General features: G+C 39.2%; 2 protein-coding genes across 2 annotated transcripts; both read right to left on the bottom strand.

The window, feature by feature from the left end:
* Positions 1-3,019: 3,019 nt before the first annotated feature.
* On the bottom strand, positions 3,020-4,027 carry LOC311068360 (trace amine-associated receptor 1-like; the record flags this gene model as incomplete). Its single annotated transcript, XM_084090746.1, has 2 exons — positions 3,020-3,630; positions 3,703-4,027. The coding sequence occupies 2 exons, from the start codon at positions 4,025-4,027 to the stop codon at positions 3,020-3,022; spliced, it is 936 nt and encodes a 311-aa protein (XP_083946872.1).
* Positions 4,028-9,632: 5,605 nt separating this feature from the next.
* LOC311068361 (trace amine-associated receptor 4-like) lies at positions 9,633-11,966 on the bottom strand (the record flags this gene model as incomplete). The annotated part of the gene is made up of 2 exons (XM_084090747.1): positions 9,633-10,574; positions 11,880-11,966. The coding sequence occupies 2 exons, from the start codon at positions 11,964-11,966 to the stop codon at positions 9,633-9,635; spliced, it is 1,029 nt and encodes a 342-aa protein (XP_083946873.1).
* Positions 11,967-13,551: the final 1,585 nt, after the last annotated feature.

The following is a 13,551-nucleotide window of genomic DNA, read 5'->3' on the forward strand; positions in this document are numbered from 1 at the left end:
TTTTACACTTGGCATTAACATGCGACCAGTATCCGGATGTTGTCCACATACACATTGAAAAGACAAGTGTAAACGCGCTTCTGATCGGAATGGTATCCCATCCCAATATATCAGCGTGTCCGGGTTCGGAGGTAGTCGAGGACGCATTGTGATCGGATCTCAGTGTAATGTAAACGCAATCCAGCCATCGTGTCTGCATTCACAGGTGGACGTCACACAAAACCCCGCCCACTCTCTTTATTACCCCTCCTCTCTCCGGAACTGAGAGCTGTGTGGTTTTGCGATACAGTCGAGTGCGATGTACATCGCAAATATATTGAAATGTTTGCCCTCGCACCCGAAAGTTGCAGAACCATTCATTTTCTGTAAAGAACGCACATTTGTCCCACCACAGCTGGCAATGTTCTCGGACCCATTCGTTTCCGTTTCCATTATGGCATCTATCCACATTATTACATGTAGTACTTGCAGCCTCTTCATCCTCCTCATTTTGCAAGATTTGTAAAATGTCCCCGGACTGAAAACTGTTTTTAAAAGAAAACCCACCACTTCAGGTTGACTTTGCACCGGAGCCATCCTTTTTTTTTCTTTTTTTTTTTCGGAAATGCGAGATCCGATCTGTTATCCAGATACAGAAGCCACTTGATGTGGACAGGTGTAAACGCACAGTGTCCTGATTGGTTTATGATCCGATCTGCTTGATTGGATCACGGTGATCGCATGTTAATGCCAAGTGTAAACACAGCCTTTTAAGAGTCCTTGCCGTTGTGGGGAATCCACGATACCATCGAGCATGGTGAGCAGAGTCCATCACCATGGACGCTCGAAGCGGTGTGCTGGAGTGAGTTGCCGGGGGGACGGACGAGCTCACTGCTGGCCGCCTGGGTTCTGGAGGGGCGGCTGCCATCCGTGAGGGAGCGAAGGATTCGCCGCCATTCGCCGCGTGCCGGAGCCTGCTGCCATCCGCCATGATGGCGAGGAGCAGGGAACGGGGGACTCCTGCTGACTGCCCGAACTCGGAGGAGCCGTCGCCGTCCACCAGGCGGAGAAGGAGTGTCGAGCCGTCCACTGAGGGCTATCCAGCACCTAGACCCAGCTGATGGAGGACCAGATGGCATTGCGTTGTGGGAAACGGACCAAGAATTTTTTTTTTTCTCTCGTCTCTGTTGCTCCTCATGCTTCCGTCTCCTTTTCTCTCGCCATGTCTATACATATCCCCAGGTGCCACGGCCGCCGTGACCGGTCCCCCCGGAAGAGAGGGTGGGTGGGGGGGGGAGTAGAGCGCAGTCTCAGGTGTCCTGATAGTCAAGATATACAGTACTTAGTGCTTTACCACTTTTGACCGCCATGCAGAATTTATGTTGTCGTATATTTAAAAAATGAATAAAAAAGGACAGTTGTATAGATTTGTATCTTAGGGTCATATTCTTTTTCATATTGTCTCGTGCTTTGAAGGTTTACGTTCTCAATCTCAATTTATTTCTAAAGCACAATTATAAACAGCCACAGTTGACCAATGTGCTGTACAATGTTCTAACCAAAAACAATGAACAAAAATAAAATAAAACAAAACAACAACAGGCAACACGGGACATCACAAGTTATAGGCAGCAGTGAAGAGATACACTTTTAATTTTAATTTAAAAAATATGTAATGTTGGTGCAGTTCTAATATGAATCAGTAAACTGTTCCAAAGTTTAGGTGCTGCTATGGAAAAAGCTCGGTAACCCTTAACTTTGACTTTGGAACAGTTAACAAACTCTGGTTGACAGACCTAAGAGTTCTCAATGGATGGTGTATACACAACAAGTCTGAAAGGTGCGAGGGGATGAGGCCATGTAAACATTTAAAAACATGCAGAAGCAAAGTCAATTCTAGAGTGGACTAGGAGCCGATGTAAAGACATTAAAACAGGAGTAATATGTTTGCATTTGCGAACACCGGTTAAAAGTATTGCAGCTGCGTTTTGGACCATTTGTAATCTAGATAAGGAAGAATTGTTTATTCCCAAATACAGGGCGTTACAATAGTCAATTCTAGAAGAAATAAAAGCATGGATTTCACTTTCAAAGTGCTTAAAAGAAAGACAACTCTTCACTTTAGCCAGTGCTCTTAGTTGGTAAAAAAAAAACAAAAAAAAAACAAACACGTGATTTGACCACTAAATTGATTTGCTTATCAAATTTAAGTGCACTATCAAATAAGACACCCAAGATAAGACACCAGAATTTAAATGAGAAATGTTTTGGCCAAACATGATGATCTCTGTTTTACTCTCATTTAGATTAAAAAAATGTAACAACATCCAGGCTTAGACATCGGAAAGACAGGCACTGACAGAGTACAAGCCATTTTTGTGCTTCAGGGGCAAGTAAAGTTGTGTATCATCTGCATAGCAATGATAAAAATAGAGCGTAAAGGAAGCATATAGAGGGAAAACAATAAAGGGGCCAAAATTGAGCCTTGGGGGATCCCACAAGTCAGGGGGACACACACCCGAATGGCATCCTCAGATATTGACCGAGAAGCTTCTATTTTTAAGGTATGAGTGAACCAAACTTAGAACAGTTCCTCTGATGCCGACAACGTGCTCTAGACGAGAAAGCAGGACATCATAGTCAACAGTATCGAATGCAGCACTTAAATCCAAAAGCACCAGTACAACAGAGTCACCCGTGTCAGTAGCCATTAAAACATAATTTAAAACTTTTACGAGTGCTGTCTCTGTAGTGACGAGTGACGTTGAAAGTGTGCTTATGGAGGGGAGAGGTTTTATAGCACTGACCATGCATTTCTCACACAGTTAAACTTTATTAGAATTTAATTCAAAAGGATGGGCAGAAATCCACACTGGTGTATTTTACAGGATTCTTGATACACAGATTTGTTTTGCACTTCTTTAAGTATGAAGGTTCAGTTAAGAAATTGCATAAAAAATACAATAAAAGAAAATTGCATTATGTACCAATCAGAAAATAAGATATCAAGAAATGAATTTGCATTTAATGTGTTTCATTACTACAACAGCATTGTTCTTGAAGAAGAAGTCTGAAATACTCCTTTGGATAGAATGATTCTGAATGCATGTCTGAACCAGCTGTAAAAGAAGGCGTACACTATGGGATTACATGTAGAATTATAGTAGCCGACCCACAGGAACAAGTCAAACAGCAGTGGAGGTACAGAATACCCAATGAAGGGATCTATAAGATTACAAAGAAAAAAGGGAATCCAGAAAGTCAGAAACGCCCCCATGATGATGGCTAAAGTCTTAGTGGCTTTTCCTTCTTTTTTTAATTCAGAATTCACACTCTGAATGGCCTGCACTTGCCTTTTAGCCACATGTAAGATTTTCAGATACATGCAGAGCATGACAAAAGCGGGAACGTAAAAACAGGCCAATGACATTATAGTTGCTGCCTCTCTGGTATGAAACAATATGCAACTTCCATCACATTTAATGTTCTCATAGTAAAAATCTTCAATGCCAAGAATATTAAGCTTCATAAAGATCATGCCAAACCCCAGAGTAGCTGAAACAGTCCAGCTGATAATAATCATAACTAGTGTGGCCAGTGATGTCATTTTACTGTGATATTGAAAGGGGTAACATATGGCATAATATCTGTCTAAAGAAATGATACAGAGGTTTAAAATTGATGTAGTGCACAAAGTCACATCAAGACTGCTGTGTATTTTACAGAACAAATCTCCCAGATACCAGCACGTCTCAATGGAGCGCAGCATGCTGGGAGGCATCACAACTCCTCCTACAAGCAGATCGGCCATGGCCAGCGACAGGATGAGGTAGTTAGTTGGTGTGTGAAGCTGCTTGAAATGAATGACCGTTATGATCACCAACATGTTTCCTATGATTGTGACAATCGACGAGACACTAAAAAGGATGTAGAGTAATATTCGAGTTTCCAAAGGATAGACAAACTTCGGACAAGACGTGTTACTAAACTCATAACAAAGAAAAGGCTTTTCCAGGATTCCATTTTGGCTGCTGATTATTACGTCCATTTACACAATTCAGCTTCTCTGTTTAAAACAAGAGGAAACTTAATTTCAGCCTGCAACATAAAGTTCAATAATGTATGATCATTACATATAATTCAGAACATAAACTATACACAGCATTGCTCTGCATAAAGTCAAGAAAACCATGTTGTTATATAAAAAAAATATAAAAAATACTTTTAAATAATTTTGTTTCTGTGCCACTTAAATTACCAATTTAGGAGAATAAATATGATACTGAAATCTTATGAGTTATTTAATTATAAAAACAATTCATTTACATGAAATCTGTTTCACAGACTCTCATCCATGTTCTTACCTTTCCTTCTATAAACCAAAACTACATCATGAAGCAGATTTTGAGTGCTGCACATTTATAGCACAAGAGTTTCATAACAACCTCCCCCCTGTCAAATCACACAACATGTGAGCTTCCAAGGTAACATAGTCTTCCTAACAGTCAACAAAATGCCTTTCAAAAGGTCAACAAGGCCCTGAAACTGCATTTCATTTGAACAGGTTTTTATTCTGATAAAACAGTTAATTCACTTACAGAATTACCTTCTGATAGGAGTCATTCCATGAAAGGACTGCGATGCTTGTTGCTATTTTGAAATTTAAAATATAAAGAAAAAATACCTTTTTATACATCATAGTTTACAATACACTTTTTTATGTACAAAATGTGTACTTGTAAAATAGCAACAACAACAGCACCCAAAATAGCCTTCATTTCTAGAAACATCCACCATAATACTTATTCCACCTTATCAGAAATGGTGGCTGTTGCTATATATTTTATTATGATTTCAGGCAATATCTAAACTACATTTAATACAAGTAATACTATTGCACTTGTACAGAGAAAATCAGGTAGGCTACAAACTGATTTAAAAAAAAAAATCATAAGATCAGTGACCTTAGTAAGTGGTTCACGAGTTCACACTTACATCATATTAAACGGAGTAAAGATTATGCATATTTGGCGTGCTGTCCGGGGGAGAAATCTTTTGAGAAGAAGCTTGGACATTTGATTCCTGCTGGCCCACGAACTGGGAGCAGTAATAATTTGGAACAACCAGTCGGGAGGGCACGCGCCCAGGAAGGCCTGTGTTGCCTCTGGCGGGAGCAGCTCACTGCAGCGTTAGGCGGACGGGCCCTACTGGCTGACAAATGAGGAGCAGCAAGATTTGGAAATGCCCGATCGGGAGGGCTCACGCCGCTTCTTGACGGGAGTAGCTCACGGCATCAGACGGGTGAGCTCTGCCGACCAATGGGCAGGGAGCAGCAAGATCGAAGACTGCCGACCGAGAGGGCCCATGTAGCCTCCGACGGGAGCAGCTCACGGTGTTGGGCCCTACCGACTGACAGAGGAGTGACGAATTTCGGAAGCCCGGCCGGGGGATTTCTCGCTGTGTCCGTTGGGAAATCAAGTCTTCTTGCGCGTTAATCAAAGGCGCGAGGAAGAGTAGGTGAGAGATAAAATCCTTGCAGGATTATGCCAAGCGGCAGCCTCCCTGTCTCTCTCTTGAAACCAACACGGAAGTGAAATAAACGGCAATTCATCAACTGGCCGCTTGAGGCTGGCTGCAAAAGTGAGTCAAATCTGCATCTCCCCCATGTTAAATTGCCCAACTTTACAGCAGAAAAAAACATGTTTACAGCCTGGAGAAAAAAGTGGCTTTGGTCTATACAGCTAATTTTGCACTTCATGACAACTGTGAGGAGGGTGAATTTTTTTATAACTCATCCGTTTAAATTATATTAAGTCTTAAATTTCTACATAGTTAAGGGTGTGTCCACTTTTGAGTGACAGGTGGATTCCCGCTGCTGTGGTCATTAGTCATCATTAGCCGTTTGTCTGCTGTCTGTTAGCCGTCACGTTACCTCAGCTCATTTTCTGACTGTAAAAATAAATAAATTCAGGAGTGACACGCTGCCAAGATGGCGACGGTCGGCCACGCCCACTTTAGGCTTCAAAAACGGTCTTCAGAAACCTACGGGTGACGTCACGGACACTACGTCCATATGTTTTTTACAGTCTATGGATTATGCGCATCTGAAGTTTAAGTGGCCGAGAAAAGATAGCAGTTCGCGTTTAGAACAGTTTAGACTGTCTGGGAAGGTGGACAAGATCAGAAATATCCTATCGATTTTCCTTATGCAGTGAGGCCTGGAAATCAACTGTATCCAAGTTAATGCCCAGAATTCAATGGACGAGGCTGAACCCATGGTTTCAACTTGTCCAATAGGAATCCCGAGCTCAACAGAAACTGAGCAGGGTTGAGAGATTGAAAATGTTCTTATTTCATTTTAAATTGTCATAATATTTCACAATAATACTTTTTTATTGTTTTTTTTATCAAATAAATGCAGCCTTGGTGAGCAGAAGAGACTTTTTTTAAAAACATAAAAGATCTTACCGATCTAAAACTTTTGACCAGTAGTGTATGTATGTATGTATGTATGTATATATATATATATATATATATATATATATATATATATATATATATAGGTCTCTCTCTCTCTCTCTCTCTCTCTCTCTCTCTCTATATATATATATATATATATATATAATACACACAAACACATTTTAATCCATTTTCTGATGTGTTATTGTTGAAATATGTTACCCAGAACATGCAACTTTATGTGCCTACAAAGCATACTGTAGATGTCATTACTTTATTATTTCACAAATTCTCAAAAAAACGAGCACGTAGAGGTAGGCCTATAGATAATTTAATTCTTAAACGAAATCCTGCATTACAACATTTTCTGATGTGTTATTGTTGAAATATGGTAACCTGAATATGCAACGGTATGTGCCTACAAAGCAAACTGGGGGTGTCCTTTCCTTATTGTTTCACAAGTTCTCAAAAAAAAAAAACAAGCACGTAGAGGTATAGATAAGTTAATTCTTGAACGAAATCCTGCATTACAACATTTTCTGATGTGTTATTGCTGAAATATGGTAACCTGAATATGCCCTTTCATGCAACTGTATGTGCCGACTGAGTAATTAATGATTTCATATGTTAAAAAAGGAGGCTGTACAGGGCTAGATAAACTTTCACTACAGAGTATGCACACACAACATATATGAATCTATTTAATCAGCGGTTTCTGTGTCTGAAGGAGCCAGAAAGACGACACTTTAGTAGAATATTTATCACCTCAAACCAGCGATATACCTAACCACTTCTTAAGCAATAAAGAATAATTAAGACAATACTGCTCTGCCATAATCATTTATTACAAATAAAACAAATATATTGAACATGTAAAACAATTAACAGTCACAATCTTTTATGAACAAACAATTAACCTTTTACTGTCCTTTTACTGTCTAACCTGAACTCCGCCCACTTCCGGCATCAGACTGTTAGGCTGGCGCTGTCATCCTCACACTGCTATGACGTATGGTTCTGCGGTTCTGCAGTCGGTTATTATTGACAAAATGTGCGACCTACTGTTTACGTCAACGTGTGAGTTTATGCCACGAGGAAGCATCGCGTTAATGACGGCAAATCATTTGTACAGAAAAACGTGTTGCCTATTCCCCAATCAAAATGAGTAACGTTATCCAGATGACATAACTGGCTTGTGATTCAACAACTGAAGCGATGCGAAGTTCAACCGGGGACAGAAAACGAGAAGGTTTTGAGCTGAGCACTCACGGAGTTGTCCCGGCAGATGTTGAGAGTGTGGAGTGGCCGGGACTGAATCTGCGGCGCGGCTTACTTAGGGCCTGCTGCGGCGGCCTGACGCTGGAGGAAGGCCCGTTCCTTCGCGTGAAGAGGGCGGCATTGCCTTATTGTCCATTTCTCTATGGCAGGAATTATTAAAAGGTCCGGTTTAGAGAATCATTTCCCTCTACCTATTCCAAGGTCAACAAAATTGCAACCAGCTCTGTGTATACTGATCAATTATCTGTTATTCTTTCCTGACATATTACCCCATTTGGAATATATACTGCTGACCCAGTGTGTCCTGTCTTTGGATCCTTGGAACCATCTGTAAATATGAATGTATGGTCAGAAAAATGCATATCCAGATAATATTTAACAATATCCCTCACTGCTACTTCCTTTGATTTATTTTTGATTTCCTTATGAATGCCTAAATCTACATCTGGTATAGGGAAAAACCATGGAGGAATAGGAGGGACTGAAACCATTGAACAGTACTGTAACTTATGTACGGAGGTACGCTTTCTGTATATACACCTCTTAACTCGTTAATTGGGTTGATTACCTGAGTGTGCTCCACTCGTGTTTAATTAGATTTGATTATCTGAATGTGCTCCACAGGTGTTTAATTAGGTTTAATTATCTGAAGTGCTCCTCCCGAACTTTGTTAAATAAAACATCATTTGGTGCTTGCTATGATATTTCACACTGAATTTATTGTGGTGGGGAATACAGAAATACAAAAAGCATTAATGAGTCAACAATGCCACTTGTAAATAGAAGAAAAATTACTAAACACTGTTATATCTGCTTGGAGACATATCACACGATTGCGAGTGTGATATTGCAAATATACAGTTTGAACTTCGACAGCACAAGTAGCCTATAACTAAACAAGCACGGAGTGTCTTTAAAATCCCTCTGGACCGTTTTCACATTCTGGGTTTCTCAGAAGCGGAAGTGGTCATAGTTGGGTAAACTTTTGTAGCGGTGAATGAGAAACTACATTAAATAGGCTATTTTTTTTTTTTTTTTTTTTTTTAGTTCCTTTTCGCTCAAATAGCAAAAGAAAAATTCCACAATAGTGTTTTTACAACTTTCAAAAAGAGAGAGAAAAAAAAAGAGAGAGATATTCATAATGTCAGTCAGAAGAGAGAAATATGTAAATTTGACCGTCACTCCCACAGCCACTGTAAAAAACACCCTCACAGCAGCGTCAACTTGTTTCTTGTAATTTGATGTAAAGGTAATATAATACCTTTTGAAGGATTTGACAGTAGACGGCAATTTTTTTTACTTATTTTTCAATAATAAAAGGTAATGTGTCGATTCAATTAAAAATCAACATAACACATATTTAAAAACAAAAAAAACAAAAAAAACAGACTATATGTTGTATTATAACTGAACGTATTTTTCTGAACATAGTTCTAGAATTTTCTAGAATTTCTATGAAAATATGGTTTCACTTTATTTTGATGGTCCCTTTAACACGTTCTTTTGACTATAAGTAATGTTGCACCTACATGTCTACTAACTCTCACTAGAGTATTAGTAGACTGGTAGGGTTAGGGTTAGAATAAGTTGACATGCACTTGCAAAGTTACTTATAGTCAGTAGAATGTCTGTTGGAGGACCAACACAAGAAAGAGTTAGCAGATATTAAGCAGACAGTCTACTAAAACTTTAATGAGAGTTAGTTGATATGTGGTTGCAAAGTTACTTATAGTTAGTAGAATGTTCAAAAGGGACCATCAAAATAAAGTGTTACCAAAAATATTAAAAAAAAAGTTTTTTGAACATTGATTTTAGCCATGCATGTGTCATGTAAGCCCCTCATCTTCCCCGAGATTACTAAAAATATTCAGATCACAGATCACTGTTGATCACTGAAATAAGTGTCAGTGTCGTATTCATTTAAAAGTCAAGGTGTTTGAATCCTTGATGCCACAGACATAAGTGGATGTAAGAACCTTAAACGCATTCTGAAAACAAGGGTAGAAAAATCCATAAATCAAGGGGTTACAAGTGGAGTTAAGATATGCAAACCAAATTACAAGCTCAAAAACATCAGCTGGGGTTAAATAATTGAAAAAAGGGTCAAGAGCAGTAACAGTAAAAAAAGGCAGCCAGCAGAACAAAAAAACACCCATGACAATGGCCAGAGTTTTCGCTGCTTTTATCTCTCTTTGTGCAGAGCTTTGGCTCTTCAACCCTCCTGCTGCCGCCACAGTCACTCTTTCTGACATAACCTTTGCATGCTTTCTTGCAACATGGAAGATTTTCATATAAAGAGAGCTCATGATCGTTCCAGGAAGGAAAAATGTGAGAATTGTACATATAATACCCCACTGTTTGTTAAAAAACAGAACACAATTCCCCACACAGGAAATCTGCAATATTAGCATCTCTATTCCAACTGCATTTATCACTGTAAACACAACAGAAAAGCTGTACACAAATGAAAACAGCCATGTAAATGTAGTAAATACAGTCACAGTGTTGTTTGTGACCCTCATTTTGTATCTTAAAGGATAACAAATGGCCCAGTACCTGTCAATAGATATTAAACTGAGATGCAGTATGGAAGAGATACAGAAGGTCGTGTCCAAACTAGAATGTACTTTACAAACAAAATCTCCCAGATACCAGCAGCCTTCAACAGATCGCACCATGCTGTACGGCATGACCAAAGAGCCCAGCAGACAATCACTGGCAGCCAGAGAGCGAACGATCAGATGAGTTGGAGACTGTAGATGTTTGAAGTGAGTGATGGAGATGATGATCAGCAGATTCCCAAAAACTGTTGTGAGGATCATCAGCACCATGACAATATACATTGCCACTTTAAAGGGGTCATGAACTGGATTGTTTTATTATTTTATAATGTTCCCTGGGGTGCCCTTATAATGTTAGTATGATTTTTACATAAAAAATTGTCATAATTTATAAATAAAAGCCATTTTTCCAAGCCTGATTTCTGCCTCAGATTTGAACGCTCCGTTTTAAGGGGCGTGTCTGCTGTGAGACTGCAGTGCAAACGCCCACTGCTGTGATTGGCTGACATGCTTGCAATGAAATAGCTAGTATTACAGGAACTCTCTCGAAAACTTTTACTACGTTTTTACTATTACAGCTATCGAGATTAACAAATCGTGAAAAGTATCGTTTAAAGCATTATATTTAAATCTATTCCATCACATGAAAGGTTGCAGCATGATGAGCACTGAGCAGATGACAGACAGTCGGTTGATCGCGTGAATAAAGATCTTATCATTGCAACGCAATTTTTGCACTCTCACAAATGCTTACACCAAATCACAATGCAAACACGATGTGAATACACAGTAAGAGCTTCGTTGTGTAGTGTAACAGTGTCATTATGTCATCACGAGTTTGGTAAGTGTCCAGATAAGCTCTCGCGGCTCGCGCTGTGCTGTTTGATTGACAGCTTGGGCGAAAGGGATCGTTCTTTGATCGCTTTCTGTAGGCTAGGCTATATAATTTAATAACAGTTTAAAAAAAGATTATTTTCATAATACTACGAGAAATTATGTGAAGTTGATCGTTTAGTCACTGATGCATAAACAGTATTGAACGATTTTAAGAGAAATATCTGAACTTGAATAATTACACCGAAATCACTGATCGCAGATCAGGCATTAGAATACACATGGTTACTTACATGTTGCTGGCAGATCCGTGTCGGGAAATTGTGATTGACTGATTTAATAAAGTTTAACCATGCTGGAATCCGAAGGAAGCTTATGACTGTCTTCTTCCACAAACTGGCGCTGCACAATATTTAGTAAACAGCATGTTTATTGCTTGGAAGTAGCTCGATCCGGTAAGCAATCATCATGTCGTCCTATGTTATTTAGCATGTTTGGGCGAATCGGTGGGCGGGGCTAAATAGGCCGTGTTGAAGTAGGCGTTGATCTTCTTTTGTGGAGGCGGTGTTTTATCCTCTTTGACGTCATAGTTCCCCACTTTGAAAAACGAGTCGTTTGCTGAGCCTGATGTCTATAAAAGCTTTTATTGGACTAACAAGGTAGTTTTCAGTTCTGAAACTTACAGGATATTATTATAGTATGATGATCTCTTATATGTCAAAAGCTCAAGGAAACTTTGATTTCTCAGTTCATCACCCCTTTAACTACAGTAAGACGATGCACTTTAGGACAGGAGTCCAGCAGGAGTGGATAGCAGAGAAGCACATTTTCAGTGTCAGTCACATTTGACATCATCACGTCTACTCCAGATGAGATGATTTCTTTAATTGTAATAAGGCAAAGGATAAGCAAAATAATTTTGTAAATGATAGGTTGGTAAAGGCCAATATCCAGAGAAAGGTTAACATAGTACATGCCCATCTAGTTTAACTTCCTAAATGGGCTCAGAGCTGCTCAGTCTTGTTCATATATACGCACGAATTCGAGGAAACCCCTGTACACCAGTCCATAGTTACAAAAACAACATGAGCCCAGGAGATTAAATAGAGAAAAATTATTTATAAACTGATTTGAAGATCAATGGATGGGTTGGAGACACATTACACTACCATCAGCCTGAACCGTTGGACCATGGCAGAATGGATTTGTGGTGTTCACATAAAACTAATGATATTGACAAACAAAAACTGATTAGAATGACAAAAACAATAAAATGACTAAAACCAACTAGAATGAAAACAGAAAATAAAAAATAAATACTAAATTAAAATAATAATAAAAAGTATAATAGTATCTTAATAGCCGCATTTCCATTAACCTTCAAATTGCGCAAATTGAAGTTGCGAATTGAGAATACGGCCAACAGAAACACATCAATTTTGCAAAAACTCCCATTTATCGCAAAAAAGTTTTTCCGCTCGCATGAGGTGGTTTTTCAGGCAATTCGAAAAAGAAAAATTTCGCAAGACTGCAATGGAAACAGTTTTTGCGCATTTACAGGTCACCTGACGTAGATGACGCGGTGTGTTTGGACACTGGACAGAATACGAGACTGATAAAATAACACTGCATTCAATTCAGACCTTCATCTGCACGCTGCACTAAGAAACCAAGACTCGTCAGACCATGCAACGCTGGGGTCAAAACAACATTGGATTGTTGACTTTCAATGTATGAACAAAAAATAAAAACAGACATTTTTCTAAATATCTTCTTTTGAGTTCCAAATAAGAAAGAAAGTCATACAGGTTTGGAATGACCTGAGGGACAGTAAATGATGACGGATTTTTAATGTATCAGTGAAATATATTACTTTAAAGCAGAGATGGGTAAACTCTGTCCTGGAGGACCACTTTCCTGCTGAGTTTAGCTCCAATCCTGAGAAAACTCACCTGCTTGAAGCTTTCTAGTAATCCTGAAGACATTGATTAGCTGGTTCAGGAGTTATTAGGGATAGTTGATTTATTATTTATTTATTATTGATTTTTATTAGTTGATTAGGGTTGCAAACTCTGCAGGACAGCAGTCCTTTCAGGACTGGGTTTGCCCATGCCTGCTTTAAAGGGATAGTTCACCCAAAAATGAAAAATAGTGTCATAATTTACTCACCATATGTTGTTCCAAACCTGTATGAGTTTCATTCTTCTGCTGAACACAAAAGAAGATATTTTAAAGAATGTTGGTAACAAGACAGTTGACGGCACCCACTGACTTCCATAGTATTATTGTTCCCTTTCGTTGTCACTCCGAGTTACGTCGGATGACGACGAATGGGGTTTCGCTTAGAAAGCCTATCATCTTCGAGTATATAAAACGAGCCAATGGCAATGAAATGCCATGGGTCTGCGTAATTTGCATAGCGTATCTCCGCCCCACGCAG

The sequence above is a fragment of the Abramis brama genome, assembly GCF_963993115.1.
Source record: "Abramis brama genome assembly, chromosome: 18".
Lineage (NCBI taxonomy): Eukaryota > Metazoa > Chordata > Actinopteri > Cypriniformes > Leuciscidae > Abramis > Abramis brama.